Genomic DNA, 27,285 nt, shown 5'->3' with positions numbered 1-27,285 from the left:
GATGATTGATGTGAGTGTGTGTCGAGATTGCGGGATTCATGTAGAAAGAAAGTCTTTTAAGTCAGTGAAATATTTATGAGTCTGAGACTTGAAATTGGTAATCGGGCTTCTTATTCGGCCTCTTTGACGTATTTTTTTACGTTGAGAGCCCATCTTAGCTCCCCAAGAACCTTCTGCGTCTCTAGCATAATCTCCTCGTTGGCCTTCTGCTGTTTGCTTGCCATTTCTTTGATATCTGCGAGAGACTTCTCCTTCTCTGCCTTGTACTCCTCATATTTCCGATCAACGTCATCCTTTTCTCTCTGCAGTGTCTTGAGTTGCTCGGCTTGCTGTTCTGCGAGGCGTTTGAGCATGGTAATCTTCTCGTCGTCGGCTATCCTCTCCTTCACAATGATTTTGATCTCTTTCTCTAGCTTCGCTACCGTTCGATTGGCGGACTTCTCCTGGTCCTTCCAATGGTTGGTCATGACATTGTTTCTTCCTTCGTATAGCTCCGCCCGGCTCTGGGCTTCTTCAACCTTTTCTTTGCATTCCATTTCCAATTTCTGCATCTCAGTCTTCCAAAATAGCTCCCCCTCAGTAGCTTTCTCGGCCTTGTGTCGTTCCGCATCAATTTTCTCTTTGGCATCCGCGAGTTGTCGCTCCCTCCTCTTTAGAACCGTTGAATTCATGGCAGCATCGCGCAACTTCCGCTCCCATTCTTCGTTTTCTTGGGCGAATCTGCTCTCCGCCAGTCTTGCTTGATCGAGAGCCTCTTCCGCTCTCAACCTCTCAATCTTGACATCACGCTTCAACATGTCATTTTCCTTTGTAAGTCGCTCAATTACTCTCCCCGACTTCCCCAGGTTTGCTTTCCCAATAGCGGAGTTAAAGTCTTCACCATCATTCGCTGCCATATCTTCCACAACATGTACATTGCTACTCGAGTATTTGGTAGGGCCAAATTCGGTAGATATACTTCTGACAACTCCTCTAGGCATTCCTATCGCGGACGGATTCTGTCGACTGAGTGGTGGTTTCGAACCATTAATGGAATTATAGCTAGCTTTTCTTGGGGTAATAGGTGTAGTTGACTCGTTTTGTGATTGAGGTTGCGCAGTCGGACTGTCGTCGTAAGAATTTGGACCAAGTCGAGAGTCATCAGAGGGTACGGATCTAATTGTACCCGTCGAGGATTTGAGTAAGGACGGATCCGTGTTTATGTGAGGCATGTTCATTGCGCTGGAAGAGAGTATCGTGAGAGGGGCATGTGCAGGACTTTGCATCCTGTTAATATGGGGGGACTCGGAATCTGGTAAGAATACTGGTTAGTCATTGTTCATGATCGCAATGAGTACCAGACTTTTGTTTACTAAGTCGAGGGAGTTTTGCATAAAGAGACAAACAATTATTCAATGGACCAAGAATTGTTAATCTTTTCCCGGTGTTTCCAAGTCTTCATTGACATCTATTAAAATTTAAGGTGCAGATCATGATATCTTGCGATAAGAATTCTGGATCATAATTAGAAATGCAAGCTTACCTGTACTTGGAGATTCCGTATGATTATGGGTACTTCGTCTCGAAGATGTATCCACTGGAGGAGTTTCTGCTCGAGTTGGCATTGCTCATTTCTCCTTTTTCGCAATCTAGGATAATCCTATCAAGCCATGCACGACTTCCATGAGGTGTTTGACGTTATGTGCAATCTTTTATGCGTGTAACGAAAACGACGCTATGAGTGACCGTCTCTCCTTGCGTAGGGTAATAGATATAACGAATGATGGGAAGAATGGACTTTTTACCTAAGTGGGCTGGTTGGCTGGGTATTTAATCATAAAAGATATCGACAATGCAATGTAGGTAGGTAGTCAGTCGCCTTTTTCCGAGTTACTGTATGTTTTTCTCAGTAGACGCTTTTCGAGTTTACCAGATAAAGGATGGAAAGCCCGTATGGCAATTGAGTCTCATCCAATGAATCTGGCTGACCGAGCAACGAATCATGTAAGCCCCAGTAATGAAAGGATTAAAAACGGTCTAACCTGTCAATGCCGGGAGACCGGTAGGGGGTTGACAATACCTAGTAGGTATGGTATGGTATGGTATGGTATGGTATGGTATGGTATGGTATGGTATGGTATGGTATGGTATGGTATGGTATGGTATGGTATGGTATGGTATGTATGGTATGGTCCCATATGCTCACCATTTTCCTTTTCATTACCTTTGCAGTACGGACGGTGCTAGTATGTACTTTGTACGTCAGAGAACATGAAGTGGAGCGGAAAAAGTTATTTTGATATTGGAATATCCACGATGTACTACTTAGGTACCCTACCGAGCATCTACCAATGCACTTGTCTTGCTAGCTAAATTTACCCACGACGACCTCTCTAGATTTCAACGCTGAGCTCTACACAATACTCATTATTGCCTGGTATACCTGTCAGCGCCGGTCAGTATCAGTATCAGTACGAGTGTCAGTGTCAGTGTCAGTGTCAGTGTCAGTGTCAGTGTCAGTGTCAGTCATCTACAGGTTGGTAACCAATATTCTCCGTAGGTGATTTGGATTGGATGTCTTGACTCTTAAAATCAATTTTAACGTTCAACTACCTAGGTAGATGAAATTGGGATTCCCCCCATCATTATCCCATCTCGTTTATCCAGAGTACGAAGCATACAGTCCCTACCTACTGCGTCCTACCAATGAATGATTCTTACCTAATCAAAGCATGAAGAAATAGAGGTAGAGTTTTGAATAAATTCATGATAATGTCTTGTAATTTATGGTATAAATTATAAGAAGCTTCCTTTCCATTTATTTCACAAGTTCGGCGTTTTGAATTTTAAATGCTGGCTCCTTGAGAATTTAGTGCGTTGGTTCTACTTAGCTGGAGGTGATCACTGTTCTCGCGTTCTAAGCCTCAATAGCCTGTGCCTGAGTCGAAAGTCGATAGTTTTCCGCCAACAAACCTTTTCCAGTCAACCATCAAACATTTCCAATTCCCGTGGACCACCAGGACCCCCTAGGATACTCAAAATATCCTTCTTGGAGTCCTGAAGTCTTGAATACCTAAGACCATACATCCTTTTTCTTCTGCTTTTTTCTTTCCTCTCCTTTCCTTTCCTTTCCTTTCCTTTCCTTTCCTTTCCTTTTCCCGCATTTTCTTTTTCCTTTCTTTTATCCAGTCGATCCTGATTAGGGGTCGTGATATTTATCTTCATCAACATCAATTGAAATTGATGGGTTTCCAATGGGAAAGCTTCAACATACATCCATTGAGCACTACCCGCAACCTCTTGACGCACCCCAGATCCTACTCGTGGTGCAGACAGGTACTCTAGTTCTTATATGATATCATTCTGAGTGAAGATTGTGTGAATCGAGGTCAACAGAATTGTCTAGAAGTATCATGGTGGAGCATGAATGCTAGCAGCACAAGTTGAAATGCCGGTGCTCTTGGGCATCGGATATCTTCGGATATTTAATTCCTTCACAACACCGGATATTTAACAGTTTGACCATTGGCCCAGTGGCCAAACAATGGAATACCTCCGCTGGACTAGAAGATCTCTTCCATAGATTTACTCTACCGTATCCATTACCGGACTGTCGTGTTGAAATCCTCAGTGGATTGCAGTGCTGTTCATACCCTACATTCATTATCTTGGAGATTGTAATCCATCTCCCTGCTCTGTTACCCGGATATTTCATTACTTTGTAAGCTTTGTATCGTCGGACAATTTCTCAATATGATATATACAAGCCAATTCATGTTCAGTGAGAAACATCTCAATATATTGCTACCGGTCTCTCGTTTTGTCCATCTTCATTGACACATTTTGGCCTTGGATTCTCACGGTATTTGCGTGATACGATGAGTTCAGGATATACAAGCGAGGTAAGTAAAACCTATCTCTTGTCTGGCTTTCTTTGCCTATAACAAGGATTCCATCCTCTCAATTCGAGGAAGAGTGGCTAGAAGCAATTCAACTGACAGTTCACTTCAAGGGTGAGAAAACCGATCAACAAGATAACCCCTCGCAAAAGTTGCCCATATATCGCCCGGAAGGTCGTTCACTTGGAGTCCTCTTTGAAGACATCACCGTTCATGGTGTCTCTGCTGGCGAAAAACGTGCTCAGGATCTCCTACGAATTTTTCAAGATGTTTTCGTCAACTGGCCAACAGGCTTACTATGTAAAGTAATACACCCCGGCCGCTCCATGCATCCCACAAGAAGATTGATACAAGGAGTTTCCGGTGTTTTGCCTCCTGGTGAAACGCTTCTAGTTCTTGGGCGTCCTGGTGCTGGCTGTTCGACTCTTCTTAGTGTGCTTGCAAATCAGCGAACGCAATTCGTAGATGTTGAAGGTAGCGTGCAGTATGGCGCAATCGGGTCGGATGAGATGAAGACCCTTTACGGTTCCGAGGTGGCCCTGAACAATGAGGACGATATTCATTTTCCTATCTTAAAAGTTGAAGACACTATGCAGTTTGCACTACGCCTGCGCAGGCCGAAGTCCAATCCGAAGACAGATGCCGAGTTCGCTGAACACTGGACTGACGAAATCCTCGATTCTCTTGCAATCAAACATACCAAACCCACAATTGTTGGTAATGCTTTTGTTAGGGGCGTATCTGGTGGCGAACGTAAACGTGTATCGTTGGCCGAAGTTCTCAGCGCTGCTCCTGCTGTCGTCACATGGGACAATCCATTGAGAGGTCTTAACAGCTCATCTGCCCTAAGCTTCTTACGTCTTCTGAAAGGCATGTCAAGGGCTACTGGAATGTCTAATATTGTCACAGCCTACCAAGCCTCTGAAAGTATATACAGAGAATGTTTCGATCATGTTATATTGTTGTATGATGGATGTCAAATCTATTCGGGCCCTGCAGGCGACACTGCTAAACGTTATTTTACCGGTCTCGGGTTTGAATGTCCTCCCCGTCAAACGACTCCAGATTTCTTGACAGCTATTACTTCGCCAGATGAACGCCGTATCAAAGTTGGGCATAATCCCCCGCCACCACTTGATCCTGTTGGCCTTGCTGATGCGTTTCGAAAGAGCTCATATTACCAGAATCTGCTAGGGGATATTGGACAATTCCGTGAAAAGCATTGTGACTTGGCGAGTGCTGCAGCCTTCAAGTCCGAAGTAGCTGATTCCAAGCACAAGTTTACTCACCCAAAGGCTCTCGCGCTCAGGTCGTTCCCTACTCAGGTCATAGTTGCTATGCGACGACATTATCAACTTGTCTGGGGATCTCGGAGGTCGCTCGCCATTATTCTTACCCTAAATGCGGTAAACGCTCTTATCACAGGCTCCGCATTCTATAAGAGACCTCTAACAGCGACTGGAGCGTTCGAGCTCAGCGGTGCTGTCTTCTTCGCTCAGATATACTTCTGTCTGAACGCTTTAGGAGAAACAGTTTCCACGGTTAGTTCACGAACAATTCTCCAAAAGCAGCACGCACTAGGCATGCTACATCCGGCCGTTTCGGCAGTTGCGCTCAACATTGCCAAGTTGCCGGTGTGTTTTGCACAGACCATTCTTTTCACTCTACCGTATTACTTTCTCGTCTTTGCAAACCCAACAGCGGCAGGGTACTGGTTCTTTGAGCTTTTGATCTTCGTTTTCTATGCCAGTCAGTTAGCACTTTTCCGAATGCTGGGTGCATGGTCACCGAATATACCGGTCGCTCTCTTATTAGGTGGTGCAGCTATGCCGGTCAGTTTAAGTCATTCTGGTTATGGCCCGACGTGGCCAACACTATTGAAATGGGATTCTTGGATCCGTCGAATCAGTCCAAGTCCATATTCACTGGAAGCAACAATGGGGTTTCTTATGAAAGATGACACTCTTTACTGTAGCTCTGACCAATTAGTCCCAAATGGAATAGGATACGATGTAAGTGGCAAATGCTCTGAAATATCTTCTGCATTATTTTTGTTTTTCTAGAAGACAAAAGCATCAAATTAAGCTAATTATCTTTATAGAATATAACAATAGCCAATCAAGGCTGTCCTATCTCAGGAAGCACTTCCGGATCTTCTACTGTACCAGGCTCAACGTATCTACTCACGCATTTCGGTTATCGCCCATCTAATGCGTGGCGAAATTTCGGACTTGTCTTAGTCTTCTGGGCTATCTACACCGGTTTAACAGCTGTGGGTTTGACTTTGATGACGAAGAATCGAGGCGGAGGTGGAGCAAGTCGTGTATTCAAGCGAGGAGCTGTCATCCTGACGATATCCGAGGCGACGAAGAATTGCGCGAAAAAGAATCTGATTTAGAATCTCAAGGAAACCCAACCGCTATACATCCTCATGAAAATTCCCAGAGTCTTAATGACTCTAGCAGTACTTTGTCCGCAAATGCCGCTGATTGGACTGAAAATGCGAAAAACAACTCTAGAGTGAGCTATACCCATGTCTTATATTGCGAGAAATGGAAAGTCTCTACTGACACGGAGTAACAGCCCTCATTTACCTTCTCAGATGTCTCGTATCACGTCCAAGTTGATGGGGAGAATCGACAGCTCCTTACAGATATAAGCGGATATGTCAGGCCTGGTCAGCTCACAGCCCTCATGGGAGTATCTAGTGCCAGAAAAACAACTCTCCTCAACACTCTTGCTCAACGCAAAGATACGGGTATCGTGACCGGTGACATGATGATTGGAGGTCAGCCTGTCGCCAATCTAGGAGCAAGATTCTCTCGGGCTTGTGGATTTTGCATGCAGCAGGATGTTCATGATTCGGGGGCCACAGTCCGCGAAGCTTTGATCTTCTCGGCGATGATGAGAAGGCCATTGTCCGTATCGAGCCAAGAGAAGGAAGCGCACGTGGAAGAGGTAATGGATCTTCTGGGGCTTAGGTCAATCGCCGATGCTTTGATTGGCGTTCCAGGGGAGGGAGGTCTAGGAGTCGAGGAACGGAAGCGAGTCACGATAGGTGTGGAGTTAGCCGCCAATCCTACAATGTTGCTATTCCTTGATGAACCAACTTCTGGACTCGATAGTCAAGCCGCATACTCGCTCGTCATGTTTCTGCAGCGTATTGCAGCTTCTGGAGTACCCATCATCTGTACAATCCATCAACCTTCCGCAGTTATTTTCGAAATGTTCGATCATGTCCTACTTCTAACAAGGGGAGGACGCACTATATATTTTGGCGAGACGGGTAGTAACTCGAGCATTGCTGTGGATTACTTTGCTCGCAATGGTACCACAATGGATGGCACTGCCAACCCAGCAGAATTTATATTGGATACTGTGGCTAGTCCTACAGGAAGTGATGAGTGGTCCAGAAGGTGGAATGATTCACCCGAACGCCGCAATCTGCAAATCCAGGTAGAACATCTAAACTCTTCAGTCAATATTAATTTAGAAGTCTCTACTACAGACGAAACGCTTCCATGGATACACCAATATATCACCCTCACATCTCGACATTGGCTAACCATATGGCGTAATGGAGTTTACAGTTTTAGCCGTCTTGTTAAAGCTATATTCATGGGTCTTTTTCTATCATTCATCTTCTATCAAGCCTCAGACACAGAGCAAGGAACCCAAAATCGTCTCATTGTCCTCCTTCTTCTACCATGGCTCATCCCCGCTTCTGCAGATGATATCCAAGCTATCTGGTATTCCAAATGGGCACTTTACACGGCACGCGAGCGCTCCGGTGTCGGTTATCATCCACTCGCTCTATGCGCCGCTCTCGTCACAGTAGAAATCCCACTTGCCATAGTAATCTACACAATATACTTTCTCTGCAGCTGGTTTACCATCGGCCTATCAGAGCCTGGGTTTGGCTACCTCTTATTCATCGCACTCGGTATATACGGACTCGGTTTCGCCTTGGCAATCGCCGCGCTGGTTCCCAATAGCGAAGTTGCTGGGTTTGCAAATAGTCTTGTGTGGTGCGTCCAGACGACTTTTGGTGGAATGGCTCTTACGTATAGCGACATGCCTTCATTCTATTCTGCGTGGCTTTTCTGGGCAGACCCCCTACGATACTGGCTGGGATCTGCCATTTCGAATGGAGTTCACTCTGTTCCTGTGATTTGTTCTGCCAGCGAAATGACGATTGTTCATCCACCTGTAGGACAAACATGTGGACAGTATCTCGCGACTTACCTCTCGGGAACTGGAATTGGTGGTGCAAGTATGGGATATGTCTCAAATCCTAACGCGACAGACGACTGTAGTTACTGTCCCTATCAAGTGGGGGACGATTACGCGGCTTCGTTTTCGTATTTCTACATCGAGAGAGTGAGAGATTGGGGGATATTTACGCTGTTTTGTTTTAGTACATTGGCGATTGTCTTTTTGGCTACTTGAGGGAGGTTTTCAGATTTGAAAGGTCCTTCGCTGAAGGGTTTGGGTTTCGGGAAGAAGACGAAATGATTGGATTCGAATGAATATGATGCGGGATACTTTTATGCTGGGAATGATAATAGACAATAGAAGGGTGTTGGCGTTAGGAAAGAGGGTAAATTAGATTGGGGTGAGAAGAGAATATTCATAGACATTAGAAAAATATGGTAATTAGATTTTTCGGTAATAACCCCATATAGCATTATTCCATATATTGATATCTCAAATATCAGGAATATAATCAAAATGATTTTAATTAGTATTTTTGATATTTCAGTTTTGATTTTTTTTGGTAATATTATTATTCTAATCTCAATTTGATTTGAATAAAAAATTGATATTCTAATTTTAAAAATATATAATATTTTGGTTTCAAATTGATTTAATATTCTGGTTTTAAAAATCATATATTATTTTAATTCCAAAAGTTATATTCTGATTATAATATAATATAAAATAATAAAAATGAGAAATATAAAGCAAAGCAAAGTTCGTTTAAGAAACAAAAGCTTTAAGGTTCAATTTAAAACTAGAATCTGATTTCCTAATCTGATTGGTTATAGTTTGAGTAGAAAATTCAAATTTTGTATTATATTTAGATTAATATTACTTTTGAATCTGAGATCAGAATATCAATATCTTTATGAATTTAGATTAGACTAATACTTTTCAAATGGAGATTAGAATATCAATATCCTTATAAATTTAAACTATATTAATACTTCTGATTGAGACTAGAATATCAATATCCCTATAAATTTAAATCAAACTAATACTTTTCAAATTGAAACCAGAATAGTAATATTTTGAAAATCAAAACGACCTGAAATAGCATATACTAAACCCCAATTAGCACTTTTGATATTTGAGATATTAATACATGGAATAATGCTATATAGGGTTATTACCGTAGTTTTTTTTTTTTTGTAGAATATTGCATATTTGGTACTAAACAATTCTACATTTGATAATGTGAAACTATGACCTGCAGTTCATCTATTTATAATTTTGCTTCGTGAAATAAAAACTCATTTGAGACTTAATCACATACATCATTAGAGGGTGTTGACAAAATGCCACACAACATGATTCTGGTGTGCGCCGCGCTACATACATTATTGTAGAACTTACTGTCTTGAAAATCTCCCTACTCTTCTCCTTGATAGAATAATCTCACTCTCATCTACTGAACCTCAGATCCCTCGGATTTCTCTTTAATATGATACAACTAACTATATGATTTATATATATATATATATAATGCACAGTACCAGATATTGATAAACAGTTTAGTTTGGATACCCCGCCAGTCCCTTGTAGTAATTTTCATTCTGCTTTGAAATTCATATGTTTTATTCATAGAAAGAATGTGAGATAGATGTGCAACCCCCATTTATTAATACGCGTACAGATAAAAATACTTTGCATTTTCACGCCCATTCTATATTCTATTTTGTATGCTACTTCATGTTATTCCTTCACCTACACTTCTAATACATCGCGGCACATTCACACCACATCAGACCGTATCGTATTTCGAGGGATGACAAGCTTCTGCACCTATTTGCCATGATAGCCACATGTGCTGTTTGATTAACAGATACTTCAAGCTCCAACAACATGATCCACGCTTATATCTCACAGCAAGCCCCACGGTACACCATTACCATTCGACATACCATGATCCGTAAAGACCTGGCCGTTGACATCAGCCCATTGATTTACACCTGTATTGCTACCGCCGCTGGTATTCTCAGCAACCGCAGCTTCGTGCGTAGGTGCCTGTTGCGGCGTTGATCCCTCGAAGCCATATAATGGCATCAAGAGAAAGTCCGAACTTTGTGGAAAAGCTTGAGTTGGATATTGCTGAAGCTGGTCATGTTGTGGTGTACTCCCATAATTTGAGGAAGTGGGAAAATTGGCACCAGAAGCATTGTGAAGTGGACCCGAAGTGTTGGCTAGAGGTATTTCTGTGGCAGAGTGAGAGTTCGGTGTATTTGCAGTTGTGTTTGCGAGCCATGGAAACTGTCCAAGTAGTGTATCTAGCTCATTATCAATAGCATTTACAGTTTCAGTGTTCTCTTGAATAGGTTCATATAAAGGCGCCGCATCATAAGCAGCTGTTCCGTTGCCATCGGGTAAATCATCTGGGTTAGGGCCTTGGGCAGAGCGAAAAGCATCTTTGGCCACACGCATTATGAGTGAACTAAGCGTTCCCCCAATCTTAGGCCCAGAGTGCTCCATAAAACTCAAACAACGAAGACCGTCTTCCACAGCTTTGAATGTAGCTGCGACGTTACCAGCGCAACTCTTTTTAGGCCCACCTAAAACATCATAGAGCAAGGTAAGACAAGCACCCACAATATTATAAGCGACTCCAGAATCTTGCCTCATCGGAATGGCACGCGTATTATAGGCATCAAGCGCGAGGGTAATGAGTTTTTTCGATGCGGACATGGCCTTTTCGACAGAGTCAAATATATTCGTGAAGCCTAATTCTTGGGCTGCGGCCAAAGCTTCGGCCTTTGATGCGTGTCTGCTCACGAAAGCTATTACAGGACGATGAATGAGTACGATACAATGATAGTAGTGTAATCCAAGATGTGTACGTTGAACTTCATGCCACAATTGAGGACTTGGAGGCATCGAAGGATCAAAAAAGTGCAAGAAATGGGGAAGGTCTCCCATCGCTTTTTCTAAAGCCGATTCACACTCGCGGGTAACATGGGGAATATTGGCGGAATCAGTTGCGACTCCGCCGTAGAAGTATATTCCGCTTTTAATACGATCAGCCACACGGCCTAGGGTAGCCATAGCACGGACATATGCCATGTCTGTAATTTCTTCTGGAGTATCATTTTCCGGCTCCAAGCTTGGTAGATCTTCGGGAAAGGCAGTATCAATGAAGTCATCTCTCAAACAAGATGCCCGACCATGAAATAGAGAAACGAGCTTTTCCGTCGAGTAAAGATTCCAAAATGTTACGCGGAGACGATGCATATTGGGTCGGGTGCCGTTGGCGACCTGGGCCCTATTCATGCCTAATGCAAGTGCGTTCAGCGCTGCATGACCTACGTAGAGATAAGAGTCATTTGGTCGCATTAATTCGATGCCATATATAGATTTCAGAAGAAGTAGGTGAACACCCTTGAGGGAGGCGTCCTCGAAAGTCGAACCAGACAGTATTGCACGTGATGACAAGTAGGATGCCCATCTAGCCATAACCTTAGCATCTTTATCAGGAGAAAGACTAGACATTACGGCGCCAATCGCAAGCACCATAAGTACAATATTTTTCCGAGTTAATTTGCTACTATAATAAGCGTCTCGTTCTGGTGGCGGAGGCTCCCAGAATAACTCCCAATCTTCGCGAATCTCGCGCAATTGAAGGAAGGGCCACTGTGGATGAGCGACCTTGAAATAAGTACCAATGAAATAATCCCCAAGATCTTTACTTAGATGAACGGGCAGAGATGTACCGCTCTCATTATGATGCTGGTATTCGGGACGCTCAGGTGGGAAGGCAAATTGGTCCAAGCCCCAAACGCGCATCGCTCCTAATCGTTCATTGCTTGAATTTTTGGTGCGATAAATACACTGGTAAATGCTTTGAAACAAAGCCAGGTTAGATGCTGGCCCATATACTGAAATGCTCCGGTACCAGTTTGGCATACTCCAATACCAGAAGAACGTAGCTCTCGACGTCTCTTGACTGCAAGTGGTCCGTTGTTGTCAATTGCTAGTGGTCGATGAGCTTCTGGGCGCATTACGATAGGCGACGCTGTTGAACCATCTCTCAATCCCGGATCTTGCGTCTCCTCGAGAGGATCCAAATCAAGTCGAGGTCTCTTTTTCTTCCTACCCCGTGACTTCAGTGGCGTGTATGAGCACTCTCGATTGTGCTTAACACATGAATTGCATGGTTTATCACCAGAGCATTTTTCTTTTCTATTTCGGCAATTCTGGCAAGTAGTTAGAGTCAGTACAACAAAGCCAGACGAATTGAATGCGGAAATACTTATGCATTGGCTACTCGATCCACTGCCCCCTTTTCTCTTCCTCTTTCTATACTGGTACCACGATCAAGGGATGTATCTGGAGACGAGGTGGTCTGTATTATTCCATTAGGCTTTGACAGACTTATGGGTGCTGTAGGAACTCTAGTTTCCATCTGATTGAGTTTATATTCAGTTTGTGATCCGTACGCCTGCGATTTTTTCCAGCTCTATCTTCTTCGGTCATGATTCAGGACAAGCACAGCTTAGTAAGTATGCACGTGATTCATACCAATTCACCTACCTAGTATCTAGGTATTTAATGGAGAAAATATTCGAAAGATGACTTTGGCTAATAAAGTGATGAATTCTTATTGCATCTATCAATGACCCCGCTTCATATGTCAGCCGTTGCGACGAGAGGATACAACACAAAGTTCATCGCTTATAAATACATCAGAAAATAATGAGCCTAGATACCTAGCTGGGTATGTCAACCTTTGTGAACTTGTTGAATTGGCCAGTCAGAACTGCGATCTAACTGTAAATATTTAATAATTCATGTACCGCCCCGCATCTGTTTCTGACTCCCGGCGAACTCCTGATCATACAATAATGTGCGTATAGCATTTTTTAACCCCTACCCCAGTCTTAACTCACGTCCTGTGAAATCCCTTATACGCCGATTGATGCTGGAATGCGAGCATTGCTAAAGTACAAGAAGGGCATGTAAACTGAAATGAGAAACGAATGCACCTAAGCGCTGATGATCATGCCATTCGATTTCGTTTCTTCGTCGTCGCCTTTGAGTCGGTCCTCAAATCCTGGCCGCCATTTCTTGAGATATTTGGCGGCGATGGGTTTCGCATTGTCGTCTTTCAAGGTTATTAGTATGACCACAACGAAAGAAGGAAGTGATAAAATCTTACAGGTGTTCCAAATATCTTCAACTGCGTCAAGAGCCATGTCTCGGACCGGTGGCCGCATCATAACCAAATAAAGGAGACTGGTAAGCGAAAGATTGACCATTGTTGGGTCTTTGCAAAGCCCTTTGATTTTGTTCAACACCTCTGGACTCAACCCTGGAATCTCGCTTAAGAACCTAGTGAGGACTCTGTCCTTCGCATCAAGGTAGATTGAAATTCCATCTAAAACCTTGAGTGTCCATTTCTCATAATGTAGCACCGCTGAACCATCTCCAAGCTTCATTTGTACTTTGTCGTTGTACCATTCTTCGCACAGCCAAGCGACGGCGATGTCGATTCGTTTTCTAAAATCTTCTAGGATGTAAACAAGCAGTGATTGCCGAATAGTGTTACTTAAGGACATCCGCTCGGTATCTGGCGACTCTAATTTGACAGCGTCTGAGGACTCTTCGAGACCGGCCCCAGCACGCGTTGCAAGGCGCGTAATGATGGTAATCCACGCATCTCGATCATAGGCACTAGCTGCTAGTCTATTTATGCCAGCCTTAGTCTTTCTTGCGGTAGGCTCTTCTAAGGTCTGCATCACACCGAAGACTCGAGACACGGTACCTTGGCCAACCAGAGTCACTTCCTCGGCATTTAGAGACGGAGGGGGTGGCAACGTGAACGGTCCAAGAGCTACATTTGCAACCTTTTCGATATCTACCTTGAGCTCTTCAGGTGGTGAACTATCTAATTTGTTCAAAATTTGTTCTGTATCTTCGGCATTGTAAAAATCAGGCTCGTAGTCATCGTCGTCTTCTTCTACGCCCAGTGGAGCCGTTTCAGGGTTGATTTCTTCGGGCCTAGGCTCTGAGAGAGCTTGAAGTCTTGCTTTCACACCCTAATTGCCAGATAAGTAATCGTGCAAAGATATCATTGAATTTGGGAAAACTCACGCTTATAGCCTGTTCAATGGTGTCCGTATCTATCCTCTGGAGAATTGTTATAACAATCTTGACGACTAGGTCTTCCGATAAAAGTGCAACGTCAAAACCCTTTAGGGCTTCATCGGTGGTGATAGTAAAAAGCTCGGCGATTGTGTGATTCCCGGGTGTTAGTGGTGGTATATGTAGTTGAGCAGATTTAACTTGCGCGCCTAGCTTTTGACGTTTGGCGGGATCTAGGGCGTCCACAGGTTCTGGAGGTCCACGCTTTCTATTTCCCTCGTCGAAGATTTCCGTTTTAGAGCGCATCATTCGTTCGACATACTGCTGGATTCGCCCATTGAGTGGATTGTGAGGGTCCCTACAACCATCAGCTTAAAACAAGCATACTTCACAGGGACAAAAAGACATACCGCTTGCTGATATGAATAAGTAATGATCTAGTAGTCTTTTCCATAGATTTAACCATAACGCGCAATTTGGGAGTCATTGGAGAATTGGCTAGTTTCAGGGGATTGAAGTTTAGAAGGACATTTAGAATTTTATTTGCAACATGGGGACGGGCTCGGATTAAGATGGAAAGGGAATTCAAAGTTGCATCAACAAGTACAGCATCGCTAGACATGTCAGTTCCTAGATGGGGGGAGAATGGGGAATACAACGAGCTCGACATACCTGGAGTTCTCTTGGAAGACGCTGAGGAGTCTATCGAGAAGACCTGACGCTTCGGCTTCAAGGTTTCGGGGAGGAAGAATGGTGTGGTTCGGAGGAACCATGGATAGTGATACCTGAAGAGGATCGCCGCGCTATACAGAAAACACCATTAGCATCTTGCCTGTTGGGAAATTCTAGGTAGCTCTCATACTCTAGAATCTGCGTCAGGTCCTGTTGTTTGCACCAACACAACCCTCTGCGCAAACTTAATACAGCATATTCTGATTCCTGGCTTCGCAGTATCCCACATTCGAAGTATGCGAGTTTTGATTGCGACCATGCGCTCCCAGGTTGGTATGTCGTAGGCATTGTTGATACTGTTTAGACACACTAGTTAGAACCAGCTCTAAATTTGGCGCTTTTTGCTTGCGCCATCCAAAGATATGAATATAGGAAGATAGGAAGGATGTTAAGTTCTAAATCATAGCTATAAACGGACAAAAATTCAACATACATCCATCGAACGACAAGTGGGTATATGCTAGCTGCTGTTTGCACTATACTCTTAACTACTGCACTGTCTTCGTGCGGGTTCTCGATCATATCCTTCAAAGTATCAAGTACGACCAAACTCAATGTTTCTTTCTGTGACGAAGGTATGGTTGGACTTGAAAACGTCTCTGCAAGGAAATCTGCGCCCCATCGTCGTAATTCAACCCTCGCGGAAGGTCCAATAATTGGTAGTATTCCTTGGATGATTTGATTGTAATAGTTGGCATCCGATAGCACAAGTTTTCGAGCATCATTCAATTGATTGATTTGTTGTTCAACAGTCAAGGTAGCCATGACGATGAGGATAACCTTTCAAGGCTGTGGGGAAAGAAGTCGAATATGAACTACTATGGATTGTACTGTGCAAGCTGCATGTGAGAAAGACTACACCGATATCCACTATATTGATTTGCTGAGTTTGTAGTCAAATTGACTCCAAACCATTCTGCGAAGCTGTTGTTGAAAGAATCAAGGTTGACAAACAAATTGTGTTTCTTTGATGCAATATTGGCTGAAGGTAAACGCGACCCTGTTTAAAGTTGCGCGATACTGGCAAGCACCTACCTGGCTCGAGCCTGGTAGGCTTATTTCAAGGTAGCCTTATCGATAAGGCTGAATCTCATAAATTCCACTACTTGGGAATTTCTTTTTGGAAAGTGGCGCCATTGAACCATATCAATATACCAATTGACAAAAGTTCACAAGTCAAGATGCCGTTGTAAGTTCATATTTTGATTCTAGACAATCGAATGCCTTATACTAATAAAGAACAATTATAGAGTTCCTAAGTCTTCCTATTACGATAAGAATTACAAACAATCTGCCGCCCTCATTCGAGCGCGGAGACCATATCTTGTAAAGAATGCTTTGACAGGGGTTGGCATTGCCGCATTTGCCCTTGGAGTTTGTAAGTATCTGCGAGAGTATTTCAAGCCAGTTCAGGGTAATAACTTTGTACAGTTGCTTTCACTATTAGAGCAGTTTCGCAAGACGACTTTGAAGATGTCAAAGTACCAGCCGCACCAACCACACGGGATTCTTGACTGGATTGTGACGACATGACTGAGATCAACAACAGTTCGTGTGTGCCAAATCCCATATACGTGGAGGGGGCGACTTCATAATACCAACTTCGAGCAGACTAGGGGCTACAAAATCACAAGTAGATGCAATGATTTTCATAGATTCAATGGGAGGCGTTTTGATGAAGGAAAACTCTTGGGGATCTCAAGGGCTTTAACTTTGTAGCTTTCTATATTTGAAGCCTCGCGTTATAAATACAGATGGAGCTGGTATTATTGCAATACCGCCTAAAGGTTGAAGGGAATCATATACCATGGGTGGTAACCATCATATCACAGAACGCCGAACCGAATGAATGCTTTTCTGCCGTAACACCCAACATGCCCCTTGAACCATATATTTGCGCCCTCGTAGTCATTAAACTTTACTTGTAAACTCGAACGTGAGTTTGATTTTGTGGAGATGCACGAGTCACTCACGGTGGAGATATGCGGGTCATCTCTTGTACAACGTCCTGTAGTCCGGCGCGTGACGTCTGGTGGATTTGATTACTAGCAACGGGAGGAGCCTGATGATTATGCTGCTCGTTGGAAATGGATAACAGTGGATGAGGAGGTCTAGTTTGCTTTGGTGACAAAGATGGCTGTCGACTGCCCAATGGTGATGGCACGATGGTGTGTGAGTGCGAAGTAATGGAAAAAGGATTATGTGGAGAAACTCGTCCACCAGACGTCATGTATCCATTAGTATGCTGTAGTACCGATGTTGACATATTAGAGAAGGTTCCTGAGATAGGGCCACCTTGTTGATGAGAATGGCGACGGGGCTGTACTTGAACTTGCGACAAAGGACTTGTGGTTCTTGGTGTTTGCTGGGCTGAAGACTGACGCTGTATTAAATGGGAGTTAGAAGGATGCTGCGGATTCGCCCAGGGTGTTTGTTCAATGAACTGTTCTTCCGCCGGCCTATATCGCGATGTCGACCTTGCTGTTCGCAATGCCGCGAACTCTTGCAGCGAAAAGCTTGCAGGTTGATGCACATTTCTAGTCCCCTGTGAAAAAGCCCCGTCAGCTTGCCTGTCCCCTTTTGGACAAAGGTTTCCTTTTTAAACTAAATCCAGCCATGGCTCCCAAATAATGCACTTACTCCTATTGCATTAGTTACACCCATCTTCTCAAAGTCTTCTTCGAGCTCTGCAGGCGTTGCTTGCGACATCGAAGGAGCGGCTGGAAATCCGACATGTTTTGCGATGCCCGAGAGAATAGAAACCTCGTTGGAATATGCTACCTGGTTCTGAACCTGTTGCGATCTTCGAGTGGGGTAGTTCAGAGTGTACTCGGGTACGCCAGTGGAGTAATTTCTTCTATCATGTTGTATTTCGTACCATTGTTTACCTAGTTGCTCCATCTTATTTTCTCGAATTTCTCTCGCTTCTTGACGATATTGAATAAGAATCTGACTCCTCCTCGCGACAGCATAAGTTTTGAGAGTCTGTAGCTCATATTCCCGTAATTTCTCTGCGACACGGATTCTCTCATCTCTCCGTGCCTCGACAGGCTTCATCTGCTCAAGAAGATCGGGGTGCGTTGGATGGTCTTGTCGGAGCATAGCCTCCTCTCGACTTATTTGCTCAAGGCGCGCATCGTATAATCTATAATCATATCAGCGGATGAAACGGTGACCATGAATGTAATCTGACCTGTCCCTAAAGACTGCGAAGTCCTTCTCAATGCCTCCAAGTTGATCAAACGCGCTTATCTTTTTCTCCACTGATCGAATCTACGTTAGAATAATTGTACATGCTTAATTTCAATTTGCTGCAACACAAACTCACATTCTTCTTCTGTCTTTAATACGAGATCTGCTTCATCATCTTCCTCATTATCTACTTGGTCCTCCTCGCCGTTTCGTGTATCATCTTCGCCGTTGGTTATGACGCCATTGTGCAAGCTGTCTGACTCGTCCTCAATATTTATACCATTCTCCACAGCTTTTTTCTTCTTCCTTCCTCGTCTTTTAGGTGACGCCGGTATGCCAGCGGTTTCGGTAGCTTCATCATCGGGAAGCATCGTCTCTGCCACCCCCGCAAGAGCCTGCTCCTGTGGTCCATCAACCTCTTCGCCTGATATATTACCACTTATTGTATTTGATGCATCTTCTTCTACGGGTAATTCGTCGTCGATCGCAAAGTCGTCGCCTTGATTAACTATAGAGCCTGTCCGCTTGGGCAAAGGTTCATCAAAATCATCTTCGAGTCCACCGCTGCCCATTATTGATCGTTTGCGCTTTCTTGAATCGATTTCGGAAGTCGATAATGCTCTCTTTCCTTCGCCCGCAGAATCTTCTAATGACGTACGAGCTGTGACTGGCTTGCGATCTAGCTCACCATCATCGTGGTGAGAGCTTTTAGGGCTATCATTAGAAACGGCAATTTCCTCGTCAGATAATTGGTCTGCATCATCTTCGTCATCTTCCCTCTCATCTGCCATGATCTGGTTGTGTAGTTTGCTTGGGCTGCGCTCGTTCGAATCGGCGCCATTACGGGAATTAAGAATCACATTCTTTTGCACTCTTAGTTTGTGCGGAGATTCTTCCAGTCGCTCTGTCTCTGCTTCAGAATCGTCATCTTCAGAAGGGTTACTAAGGTCGTCTGATGCTTCGGCATCGTCGTCATGATCTTGCTCGGCATCTTTGTCTTCAATATCACTCAGACTGCTAGAGCGATCTTCTTCCACGTCGAGATCACTAAGCTCGTCATCAACCGAGGCTTCGTCAGGTATGATAGGATCAATCACTGGCTCAACGTCAGTTTCGCCACCCATCTTAAGAGTAAATGAATTGTTGCAAAATTGTTGTGGTATTCGTATTGCTATTGTCGCAAAACGAAGCATTAGGAATCAAGGTATATTTATCGGTAGATCCTCGGAATATGAAAGGCGGTCACTAGCTAGTGGCAGTATCACCACCACTGATCCCTGCAAGCTGCAGCTTTTTTATTTTTTTAATGAAGCCCCGAAATCTCAATATCTTGCGTCGTCGAAAGGTAGCATATTACCTGCATTACTTATTTCCAACGAAAAAATAACTTAATCGCAATGGGTAAACGCAGTCGCAACGAGAGTGCTAGCGGAGGGGAGAAAGCCAATGGTAAAGATAGTACTGGTAAATCAATCTTCACTGAAAACAAGGCTGTCGACCCTACTCTGGCCTTGCTATTTGCATCAAGTGTAAGTCTTGAAATTCTGGCATCGCGCAATCTTGCTGATGAATTCTAGGCTGGCCCTGTACAAGCTCCTCCGAAATCTAGATATCAAGAAGCACCTTTGCTTCGTAGAAATGTCGAATCGCAGGAGGGAGAATCATCCGAGGTTTCTGACGACGATGAAGACGCCGAAGATATCAAAATGGGCGAGGGTGACGATGACTTGAGTAGCATTGATGGTGATCTCGAGGATGCTGAGATTTCGGGTCTATCTGCTGAGGAGGATGATACCAACGATATACATGACGAGGCACCCGAATTGGATAAAATCATCGAAGCCAAAAATGAGAAACCCGAACGAAAACGTAAAAGGAAGACCGATGAACCAGATCTTGAGGGAAAGTACCTTGAGAAGCTGGCCAGGGAAGAAGAAAAGGAGGAGGAAGAACGCCAAGCCGAAAGACGATTGAAGCGCCAAAAGTTAGCTGCAGAGCAAAAGCCAGTTTCAGACGAAAATATGGAGGAAGGTGGTTCTGATGAGGAGGACGAGGAGGATGCTGAATCTGATAGCGAAGCCGAGGCTGAGGATGGTACAGAAGAATCTGGTTCCGAGGAGACAAGCAAAAAGAGAAAGACGCCATCCGATGTTCCCTTACATGAATCCCTCGTACCGGATAAGGATGCTGCTGAGCTCGAAAAGGCATCGCGCACTATTTTTCTCGGAAATGTAGCAAGTTCTACCATATCTTCTAAAGCAGACAAAAAGATCTTTATGTCTCATCTGTCCTCTTTCATTGACGATCTTCCTCCTCCCCCAGCTGGCAAACCGTCTCACAAATTGGAATCTCTCCGCTTCCGTTCCACTGCCTACGCTACTGCTGCATTACCAAAGAAAGCTGCTTTTGCCAAGAAGGACATTATGACTGCTACAACAAAAAGCACAAATGCCTACGCAGTCTACTCTACAGCATTTGCAGCCAGAGAGGCCGTTAAGAAACTCAATGGAACTATAGTACTAGATCGACATCTCCGCGTAGATGGCGTAGCGCATCCTGCAAAGACCGACCACCGTCGATGTGTCTTCGTTGGAAACTTAGGGTTTGTAGACGATGAATCTCTTCTTGAACAGGATGGGGAAAATAGCCGCAAACGGTCGAAAATACCCTCTGATATTGAAGAAGGCTTGTGGAGGCAATTTGGAAAGGCTGGTGAAGTAGAGAGTGTACGGGTTATTCGCGACGAGAAAACTCGCGTTGGAAAGGGTTTTGCTTATGTACAGTTTACCGTAAGCTTCTTTCATCACTCAAAATGTTCGAGCCCTTATTAATGCAGAAATATAGGACGCAAATGCAGTTGAAGCTGCCCTCCTTTTCAATGAGAAGAAATACCCGCCGATGCTTCCTCGTGTCCTTCGTGTTGTCCGCGCCAAAGCTCAGCACAAACAAGTCTCGTCCCGACCCACAGCTCGTCAACCAAAATCGTCAAAAACCTCCCAAATATACAATCCAAAGGTTGATCCAAATCAAGCTTCTTTGCAGGGTAGAGCTACCAAACTGTTAGGGAAAGCTGGTGGCGCAAAATTCAAGAAAACCGGGGCAAACGATACGACTTTGGGCTCCAGGGGAGACAAACAAGCCAGTGGAAACGGGGAAGCCAAAAGTGGAATGGCCGGTATCAAAGCACCTGAGAGTTTTGTTTTTGAGGGTTATAGAGCTAGTGCAAGTAAGGGCAAGCCGAAGGATCTCAAGCTGGGAGGAAAGGGTGGTGGAAAGAAGAAGGGTAAACCCAGAACAAGATCGTCAAACAGAGGTGCTGAGTGGAAGAAGCGAGGCTCGAAGTAAGCTTGTGTTGTTTAGATTGTAATCAGAATAATGATATAGTAGAGTAGTAGTATTGGTGAATCAAATACCTGAGAATGGCAACTCTTTGGGTTGGTCTTGACTTTCATATTTTGAATGTACATCTATGGATACGTGAAACCGACTTAACCAAAATTGAAAGATACATTCAAAACATTGCGTAGTCGGATTACTACTTGCACAGTTTTGCAACGAACTGCTCTTCAATCATCACTCCAGCTTCTCTTGCTCCAAAAGTGCGGGGCTGTCTGTGATATACAACACACGTGATACCAAACAATTTTCATGGCCATTTTTTCTATTGAACAACCCAAGATTTTCCTTCCCACATCCACATTCTTCTGAAACCCAATTTCAAGATGTCTGGCTTCAGCTTCTCATTTGCAGGCGATGATATAGAGATAGATTCAGCTCAAGATGCTCTTCCATCTGTCTCCAACCAAGCTGCAGAAACCGGCACCCTTGCACCACAGAAATCGAGCGGGGCATTTCCGGTAGCAGGACAACCACTTTTACCACCGACCTATCACACTTTGGAGGAATTTCTAAAGACATTACCATCTCAGATTGCTTATTCCACGCTGGTCGTTAAGTTGGATGATGGTAAGGAGATTGGTATTCCAAGAAGGGAGTTATGGGATGTTAGAGCGCAGCTGATGGCTGAGGATGAGGGAAATGGGGAAGGGCTTTTGGGATTGGGAAATGATGATGTGAAGACGGGGGTTTATGAGGGAGGGTTCAAAAGTTGGGAAAGTTCGGTGGATTTGGTTAAGGTTCTCAGTGGGAGGACAATTGTTGGGGAGGGGAGGAGGAGAGTTTTAGAGGTATGTGTTATTTTCATTGAGACTTGGATCACGTTCAAATCGCCAAGAGCAATCATACTGATGAATCTGATAGCTTGGTTGTGGAACTGCTCTTCCATCTCTAGCAGTCTTCCAATGGTTCCTGGAAAACACAACCTCTTCCACATCCGGGCTGGATCTTGGACTTGCAGACTACAATCCTACAGTCCTACAGCTCGTCACCTTGCCCAATATTCTCCTTTCCTGGGCGCAGATCACAAAATCCGAGTCTTGGGAGGCAGAAGGCGAACTCGATATCGATGAGGCACTTATCTCTGAATTCATCTCTGCGCTGACTTCTCGCAACATCAAAATATCACTCTTCTCCGGTGCTTGGTCCTCGGATTTTGTCTCTCTGGTCACTGATAAACTGCATCTATCATCCGAGAACACAATCATTATTGGAGCTGAAACTATTTACTCTCCAGCTGCTTTGAAATCGTTTGCTGAAACTATGATGGCATTACTTGATTTAAGCACAGGGTCAAATAAGACGGCGTTGATAGGGGCCAAGAAGGTATATTTCGGAGTTGGCGGTTCAATAGAAGATTTTATCGAGGATGTTACAGCGCGTGGAGCTCTTGTAAACCAGGTTAGGGAAGAGTCGGATGGTGTTAGAAGAGCTGTTATAGAAGTTGTGAAAGCAGGCTGAAAACTAAATTTGTAATCATGAGTCATATTCGTAAGTTCCCAGACATTGGTGATGAGCTTTCGACCGTGTTAGCAAGATTGAGGAGTGATCTTTTTTTGTTAGTATCCTTGAATATTTCTCCTACATCCCCAAATCATATTCTGCTACGACAATAACTTGTATCCCCGCATGTTTGAATACGTATCAGGAAGTTTCTGTGATTCAATTCGGTTTGATCATTTTCCATTTCTATTTATCGTCCCAAATACAGCAAACGTTGCCCTCCTACAACTCTTCAAATCAAATTCTGTCAGACCTCATCGGGGCACACATAGTCCTATCTTGGAGGCATTCATAATCAGGTGAACTTTAGCCATATGCTCGATCAGTAGCAAAGCTATCAAGCCCTCAACACCTTCAGTTCCCTTTACTGTCTTTACAATTCCATTTCAACACTTCTATCCACTTAACTTCTTACTCTTAAGCTCAATGGTAACGCATCCCTACTCTAACTTTGTTTTGGCATATAGTCATAACGTCGATAAGTTAACTTTGTGTTCCTTGGATGACACTATCTATCAATATTCTACAGAGAGAGAGGACAATTCTGAAAGATCTTGCCAGTTCATCCAACTCCACGGGAAACACCCAATTATCTGTCATCCGAATACAACAAATTTGTCCAAAATATAAAAGAGCATTGAATTACAAATTGCATGTTGTATCCCCAGCTAGCCCATACATTACACTCGGCGTACTCTGTACCCTCAGCGGTACAATAGAGTAGATCCAGCTCATTCAAATAACAACAAGCATATAGTGAATCACAAAAGAAGATGCTCTTCCATGTCAGCCATCATGTATATATACATGCGCCATTTTCAAAGAAGAGAAATTTCGACCTCGGGAAGCCAAAGAAGCGACGACAAAACATGTGAGTGGGACCCTACTCATAAACATCAATATCAACAACAACAACAACAACAACAAAAAGTCTCCAGCCAGGTAAACGAGCCTTCGAAAAAAGAGCCCACCAGCAAGATATCAAGATATCAAAACATGTAACGCAGCGCTGATCAAGCGCTGAGATGTTTCCCATATCGTGTTTACGTCACAATACAAGTCGTCAACACACAAGACTCTGCATGGGTTCGGATGTAGCTCGAGAGACAGAAACTGAACCACTGAGCCACGATCCTCAAACCACTCACGTTGGTCGGCTGATGTGATTGTCCTGCAGTCATGCGATATCATATAAACTCGAATGAGAATTCTCGCCTATATATAGTTGAGTAATGCAAATTTATCCAGTATATGGATTTGACAGTACGTAGCAAACGGATGTATTAAAGAGACATTTTTATTCCCTGGTCCAGATGAATATTTGTTTTGATAATGATTTACCTTCAGCCTTGAATACCTAGTAGTTTCTACTTCCAATCCCATACTTGTGTTGTGCAGATCGCTGCGACGGAGAAGGAGTACACAAAGGCGTAGTATCGTTAGTAAGTGCAAATACAATGAGGATTTAAAAAACGGAGAGCTGATACTCGAAGTGATTATGATTCCACCGATTTCAAAAAGCTAGTTCGCCCCGCGGTTCAAGCCCACGTCCGCGACCAGATTGTTGATATAAGAATAGTATACGACCGGCGTTACATGCGAAAAATCGGTAGAATCGCTTCGAGCCACTCTCAGGTGACTTCCAATAGCAGATGGGCCACTTCAATCACGAGATAACAGATCCCTTCCAAAAAAAAATCTTAGCCCATGTCGCATATCTCTTTCAGATATACGATCGCGATAAAAGTCGCATTGCAGGTGGGCATTTATTTGAAGCTCGACGAATAAATACCTGAGTAATTTGCTTTTCCTCATGATTTCACAGTTGTACCAGCGCGCTTTCACCGTTTTCGAACGGTTTATCACACATGTCTCGCTATCGTTTAGAAGACTCTTCCAATCCCGTCGTTGATATATGGATTCAATGCTTGATTCGATGTAATGCATGAATGCCAATGCTTCTCTTCTACATACTCCACATTTTTATTCCGACCTATCTTCAAATTGTGCGCATCCTTTCCTGCGAGAGGAGGATCTTCCGCATTGTTTGGATCGTGAGAGAAGGACACTATCGGACGTAGACTGCAGAACTCAACACCTCGTTTCGTGAAACCAACATGCACCGATAAGGAATCAAGCACTGCCAGTGCAGTATAGATGAAGATCTTAAAGCAACTCTCATCAGCCACATTCATCACAATGACGCTACTCTGCAGATATCTGACCGTGTTCGGCTGGTCTCAAGAATCCTCCAGCTGCAGACAAAGGGAGCGCATAGCCCTATCAGACGAAGTCGTCGATCACTCGGTATATCCGAATATAATACTATGCGGTTTCAGTGCGAAAATCCGTCACTTGACATGATCAGTATTATGCGTTTATAACGACGATTTGATTCGTCAAATAACAATAGACGTCTGTCGCTCAACTGCCAAGCATGTGGACGAAACCCAAATATGAGCCTACGGAGAATAAGCTGCCAATACATCAAGCTAATGTAGCGCACTGTAATAATGCATATGTACAACCTACAATCAACGCGATACAATGCATGCAGTACTCTATTGCGTTGCGCATCACTAGCAAGTACCCATGCACGTTGGATGGATATATAAAACCATGTAAGATGTGATATCTCGGCTTGAACGGCACATTATAAGAACGTCGGGCTCATCAAGTGCTGAGGATTTGAAATTACTGCTCAATCCGCTGGGTGCTCATCTCATCCTTCATTTCGCTCACGCCGATCGAAGGGACGCACCCCCGGATTGAGCCAACTACTTGTTATAGGCGCGCTCACCCTCAACAGCCAGCCTTATGCATGGCTCGATGTCAGCCATTCATCGCCAAGAATGCCAAAACGTGCCATGCCCGCGATGTGCTCACGCCACTGAAGTGATGGCGCAAATTATGGCTGGAAGGAAGGAGCCGCCCTGTCGGGACATACGGGCATATTACACGACGGCAGGCATCCACCTTCGTCATATTTGTGAGACAGGTTGGTAGACGGACAAAGTATATGCTTGAGATGGACGTCTCCCGTTTCGAGGCCTGCGCACGTGGGAGATAGTGGTTCGGAAGAGTTTTCGAAGCGAGATTTTGCCGACTAGGAGAAATTCCGAAGTAGATTGGTGTATAGGCAATACGGTTCAGGTGATGGATAGATAATCGATCTAATTGCAAGCTCTTATCAATGATGTTTGTCAGAAAACATCGAAATCGCAAGGAAAAGACAAAATCGGTCACCGTACAGATGCAGGGACTGCAGCATCCTCACCGATATTCCCAGGACATGCATTCATCCCAGATCATGGGCTGCCCCACCCGGCCGCTAGGGCCAACGCTTAATCCAAACTCCGGAAAACCTGTGAAAAGTTGCGAGACAAGAACGTGTTGTTTTCTCGGTACATGATTGGTGCACTCCAACCTCATCTTTCAACAATAAAGGGAAACCAAGAAGAGATTGAACGGGAGTCCAAATTTACATTCGACATGAAATCCGCCAAGTTCTTCTTATGCACGATAGTAAAAAAGTTTTATCTGACAGATTTCTTCGATGGAATATGTGCCGTCTTGGAAAGCTTGTGCTAGTTAGAACTCACCCAAATGCTTCAGAAGGGAAAGTATCGCGACAACGGGCCATCCAAAATATCAAAAGACCGTTGCAAAATGATAGCTACAATATAAATTAATTATCTGGGGCACCCGCACATGGTCTCTGACTCTACTCAGCGGGGGATAGTCACAACAACTTGAATAATAGTGCACAGCAGGTAAGTGGAGAAACATGCCGTTTTTTCATCTTGACAGAAAGAATGGCAACGATTTGCTACAAGACCCCCATGAACATTGATTTTAAGCCAGGGTTTTGGATAATAGACCCGAGGAAGACTCAGGAAGTGCATGCTCTCACTGCTCAGCCATGTCTCAAAGCAGATAACCTTAAGAAGCTACCGTGGCTTGCTCCGTGTCGTCCGATTTGGACGTTTAATTCAAGAACAAAGTGGGGGACGTGGCCTTAATTTTGACGGACTTATCGTTCAATTTCACGATATTGATACCTGTCAAGTAGGCTATATGTATAGGATCAACGAGAAGCTACTGATTGCATCAGGGCACTTGAATCCATTAAGTTTGAATCCAACTGTACACTTGCTACAAAGTATTTGGTATTACAGAACTCGACAAACCTCGGGGAATTTTCTTGGTATTGGTGTTCCGGATCGAGGAAGATAATTTATGACGAACC

At 44.0% G+C, this 27,285-nt stretch overlaps 8 protein-coding genes across 8 annotated transcripts; 3 read left to right on the top strand and 5 right to left on the bottom strand.

The window, feature by feature from the left end:
• Positions 1-110: 110 nt before the first annotated feature.
• Positions 111-1,604, bottom strand: EAE97_006268 (uncharacterized protein; the record flags this gene model as incomplete). The annotated part of the gene is made up of 2 exons (XM_038876781.1): positions 111-1,291; positions 1,523-1,604. The coding sequence occupies 2 exons, from the start codon at positions 1,602-1,604 to the stop codon at positions 111-113; spliced, it is 1,263 nt and encodes a 420-aa protein (XP_038732488.1).
• Positions 1,605-2,961: 1,357 nt separating this feature from the next.
• On the bottom strand, positions 2,962-3,259 carry EAE97_006267 (uncharacterized protein; the record flags this gene model as incomplete). Its single annotated transcript, XM_038876780.1, has 2 exons — positions 2,962-3,174; positions 3,254-3,259. The coding sequence occupies 2 exons, from the start codon at positions 3,257-3,259 to the stop codon at positions 2,962-2,964; spliced, it is 219 nt and encodes a 72-aa protein (XP_038732487.1).
• A 598-nt stretch (positions 3,260-3,857) lies between these two features.
• EAE97_006266 (uncharacterized protein) lies at positions 3,858-8,327 on the top strand (the record flags this gene model as incomplete). The annotated part of the gene is given in 5 exon segments (XM_038876779.1): positions 3,858-3,881; positions 3,992-5,890; positions 5,980-6,199; positions 6,211-6,398; positions 6,462-8,327. The coding sequence occupies 5 exon segments, from the start codon at positions 3,858-3,860 to the stop codon at positions 8,325-8,327; spliced, it is 4,197 nt and encodes a 1,398-aa protein (XP_038732486.1).
• A 1,674-nt stretch (positions 8,328-10,001) lies between these two features.
• EAE97_006265 (uncharacterized protein) lies at positions 10,002-12,534 on the bottom strand (the record flags this gene model as incomplete). Its single annotated transcript, XM_038876778.1, has 3 exons — positions 10,002-11,960; positions 12,038-12,325; positions 12,397-12,534. The coding sequence occupies 3 exons, from the start codon at positions 12,532-12,534 to the stop codon at positions 10,002-10,004; spliced, it is 2,385 nt and encodes a 794-aa protein (XP_038732485.1).
• Positions 12,535-13,114: 580 nt separating this feature from the next.
• On the bottom strand, positions 13,115-15,710 carry EAE97_006264 (uncharacterized protein; the record flags this gene model as incomplete). Its single annotated transcript, XM_038876777.1, has 7 exons — positions 13,115-13,233; positions 13,288-14,167; positions 14,223-14,571; positions 14,624-14,827; positions 14,886-15,016; positions 15,076-15,241; positions 15,379-15,710. 7 exons carry the CDS (start codon positions 15,708-15,710, stop codon positions 13,115-13,117), a joined length of 2,181 nt encoding a protein of 726 aa, XP_038732484.1.
• A 416-nt stretch (positions 15,711-16,126) lies between these two features.
• Positions 16,127-16,459, top strand: EAE97_006263 (uncharacterized protein; the record flags this gene model as incomplete). The annotated part of the gene is made up of 3 exons (XM_038876776.1): positions 16,127-16,134; positions 16,196-16,323; positions 16,377-16,459. The coding sequence occupies 3 exons, from the start codon at positions 16,127-16,129 to the stop codon at positions 16,457-16,459; spliced, it is 219 nt and encodes a 72-aa protein (XP_038732483.1).
• Positions 16,460-16,914: 455 nt separating this feature from the next.
• On the bottom strand, positions 16,915-19,261 carry EAE97_006262 (uncharacterized protein; the record flags this gene model as incomplete). The annotated part of the gene is made up of 4 exons (XM_038876775.1): positions 16,915-17,490; positions 17,586-18,090; positions 18,139-18,208; positions 18,274-19,261. The coding sequence occupies 4 exons, from the start codon at positions 19,259-19,261 to the stop codon at positions 16,915-16,917; spliced, it is 2,139 nt and encodes a 712-aa protein (XP_038732482.1).
• A 168-nt stretch (positions 19,262-19,429) lies between these two features.
• Positions 19,430-23,584, top strand: EAE97_006261 (uncharacterized protein). The gene is made up of 6 exons (XM_038876774.1): positions 19,430-19,666; positions 19,715-20,926; positions 20,982-21,478; positions 21,874-22,324; positions 22,398-23,091; positions 23,504-23,584. The coding sequence occupies exons 1-5, from the start codon at positions 19,535-19,537 to the stop codon at positions 22,992-22,994; spliced, it is 2,889 nt and encodes a 962-aa protein (XP_038732481.1). The 5' UTR covers positions 19,430-19,534; the 3' UTR covers positions 22,995-23,091; positions 23,504-23,584.
• Positions 23,585-27,285: the final 3,701 nt, after the last annotated feature.

Source organism: Botrytis byssoidea (assembly GCF_014898295.1).
Source record: "Botrytis byssoidea strain MUCL 94 chromosome Unknown BBYS_011, whole genome shotgun sequence".
NCBI classification, from domain to species: domain Eukaryota; kingdom Fungi; phylum Ascomycota; class Leotiomycetes; order Helotiales; family Sclerotiniaceae; genus Botrytis; species Botrytis byssoidea.
Note: the sequence above shows the minus strand (reverse complement) of the source record. Positions and strands in the feature narration are given on the sequence as shown.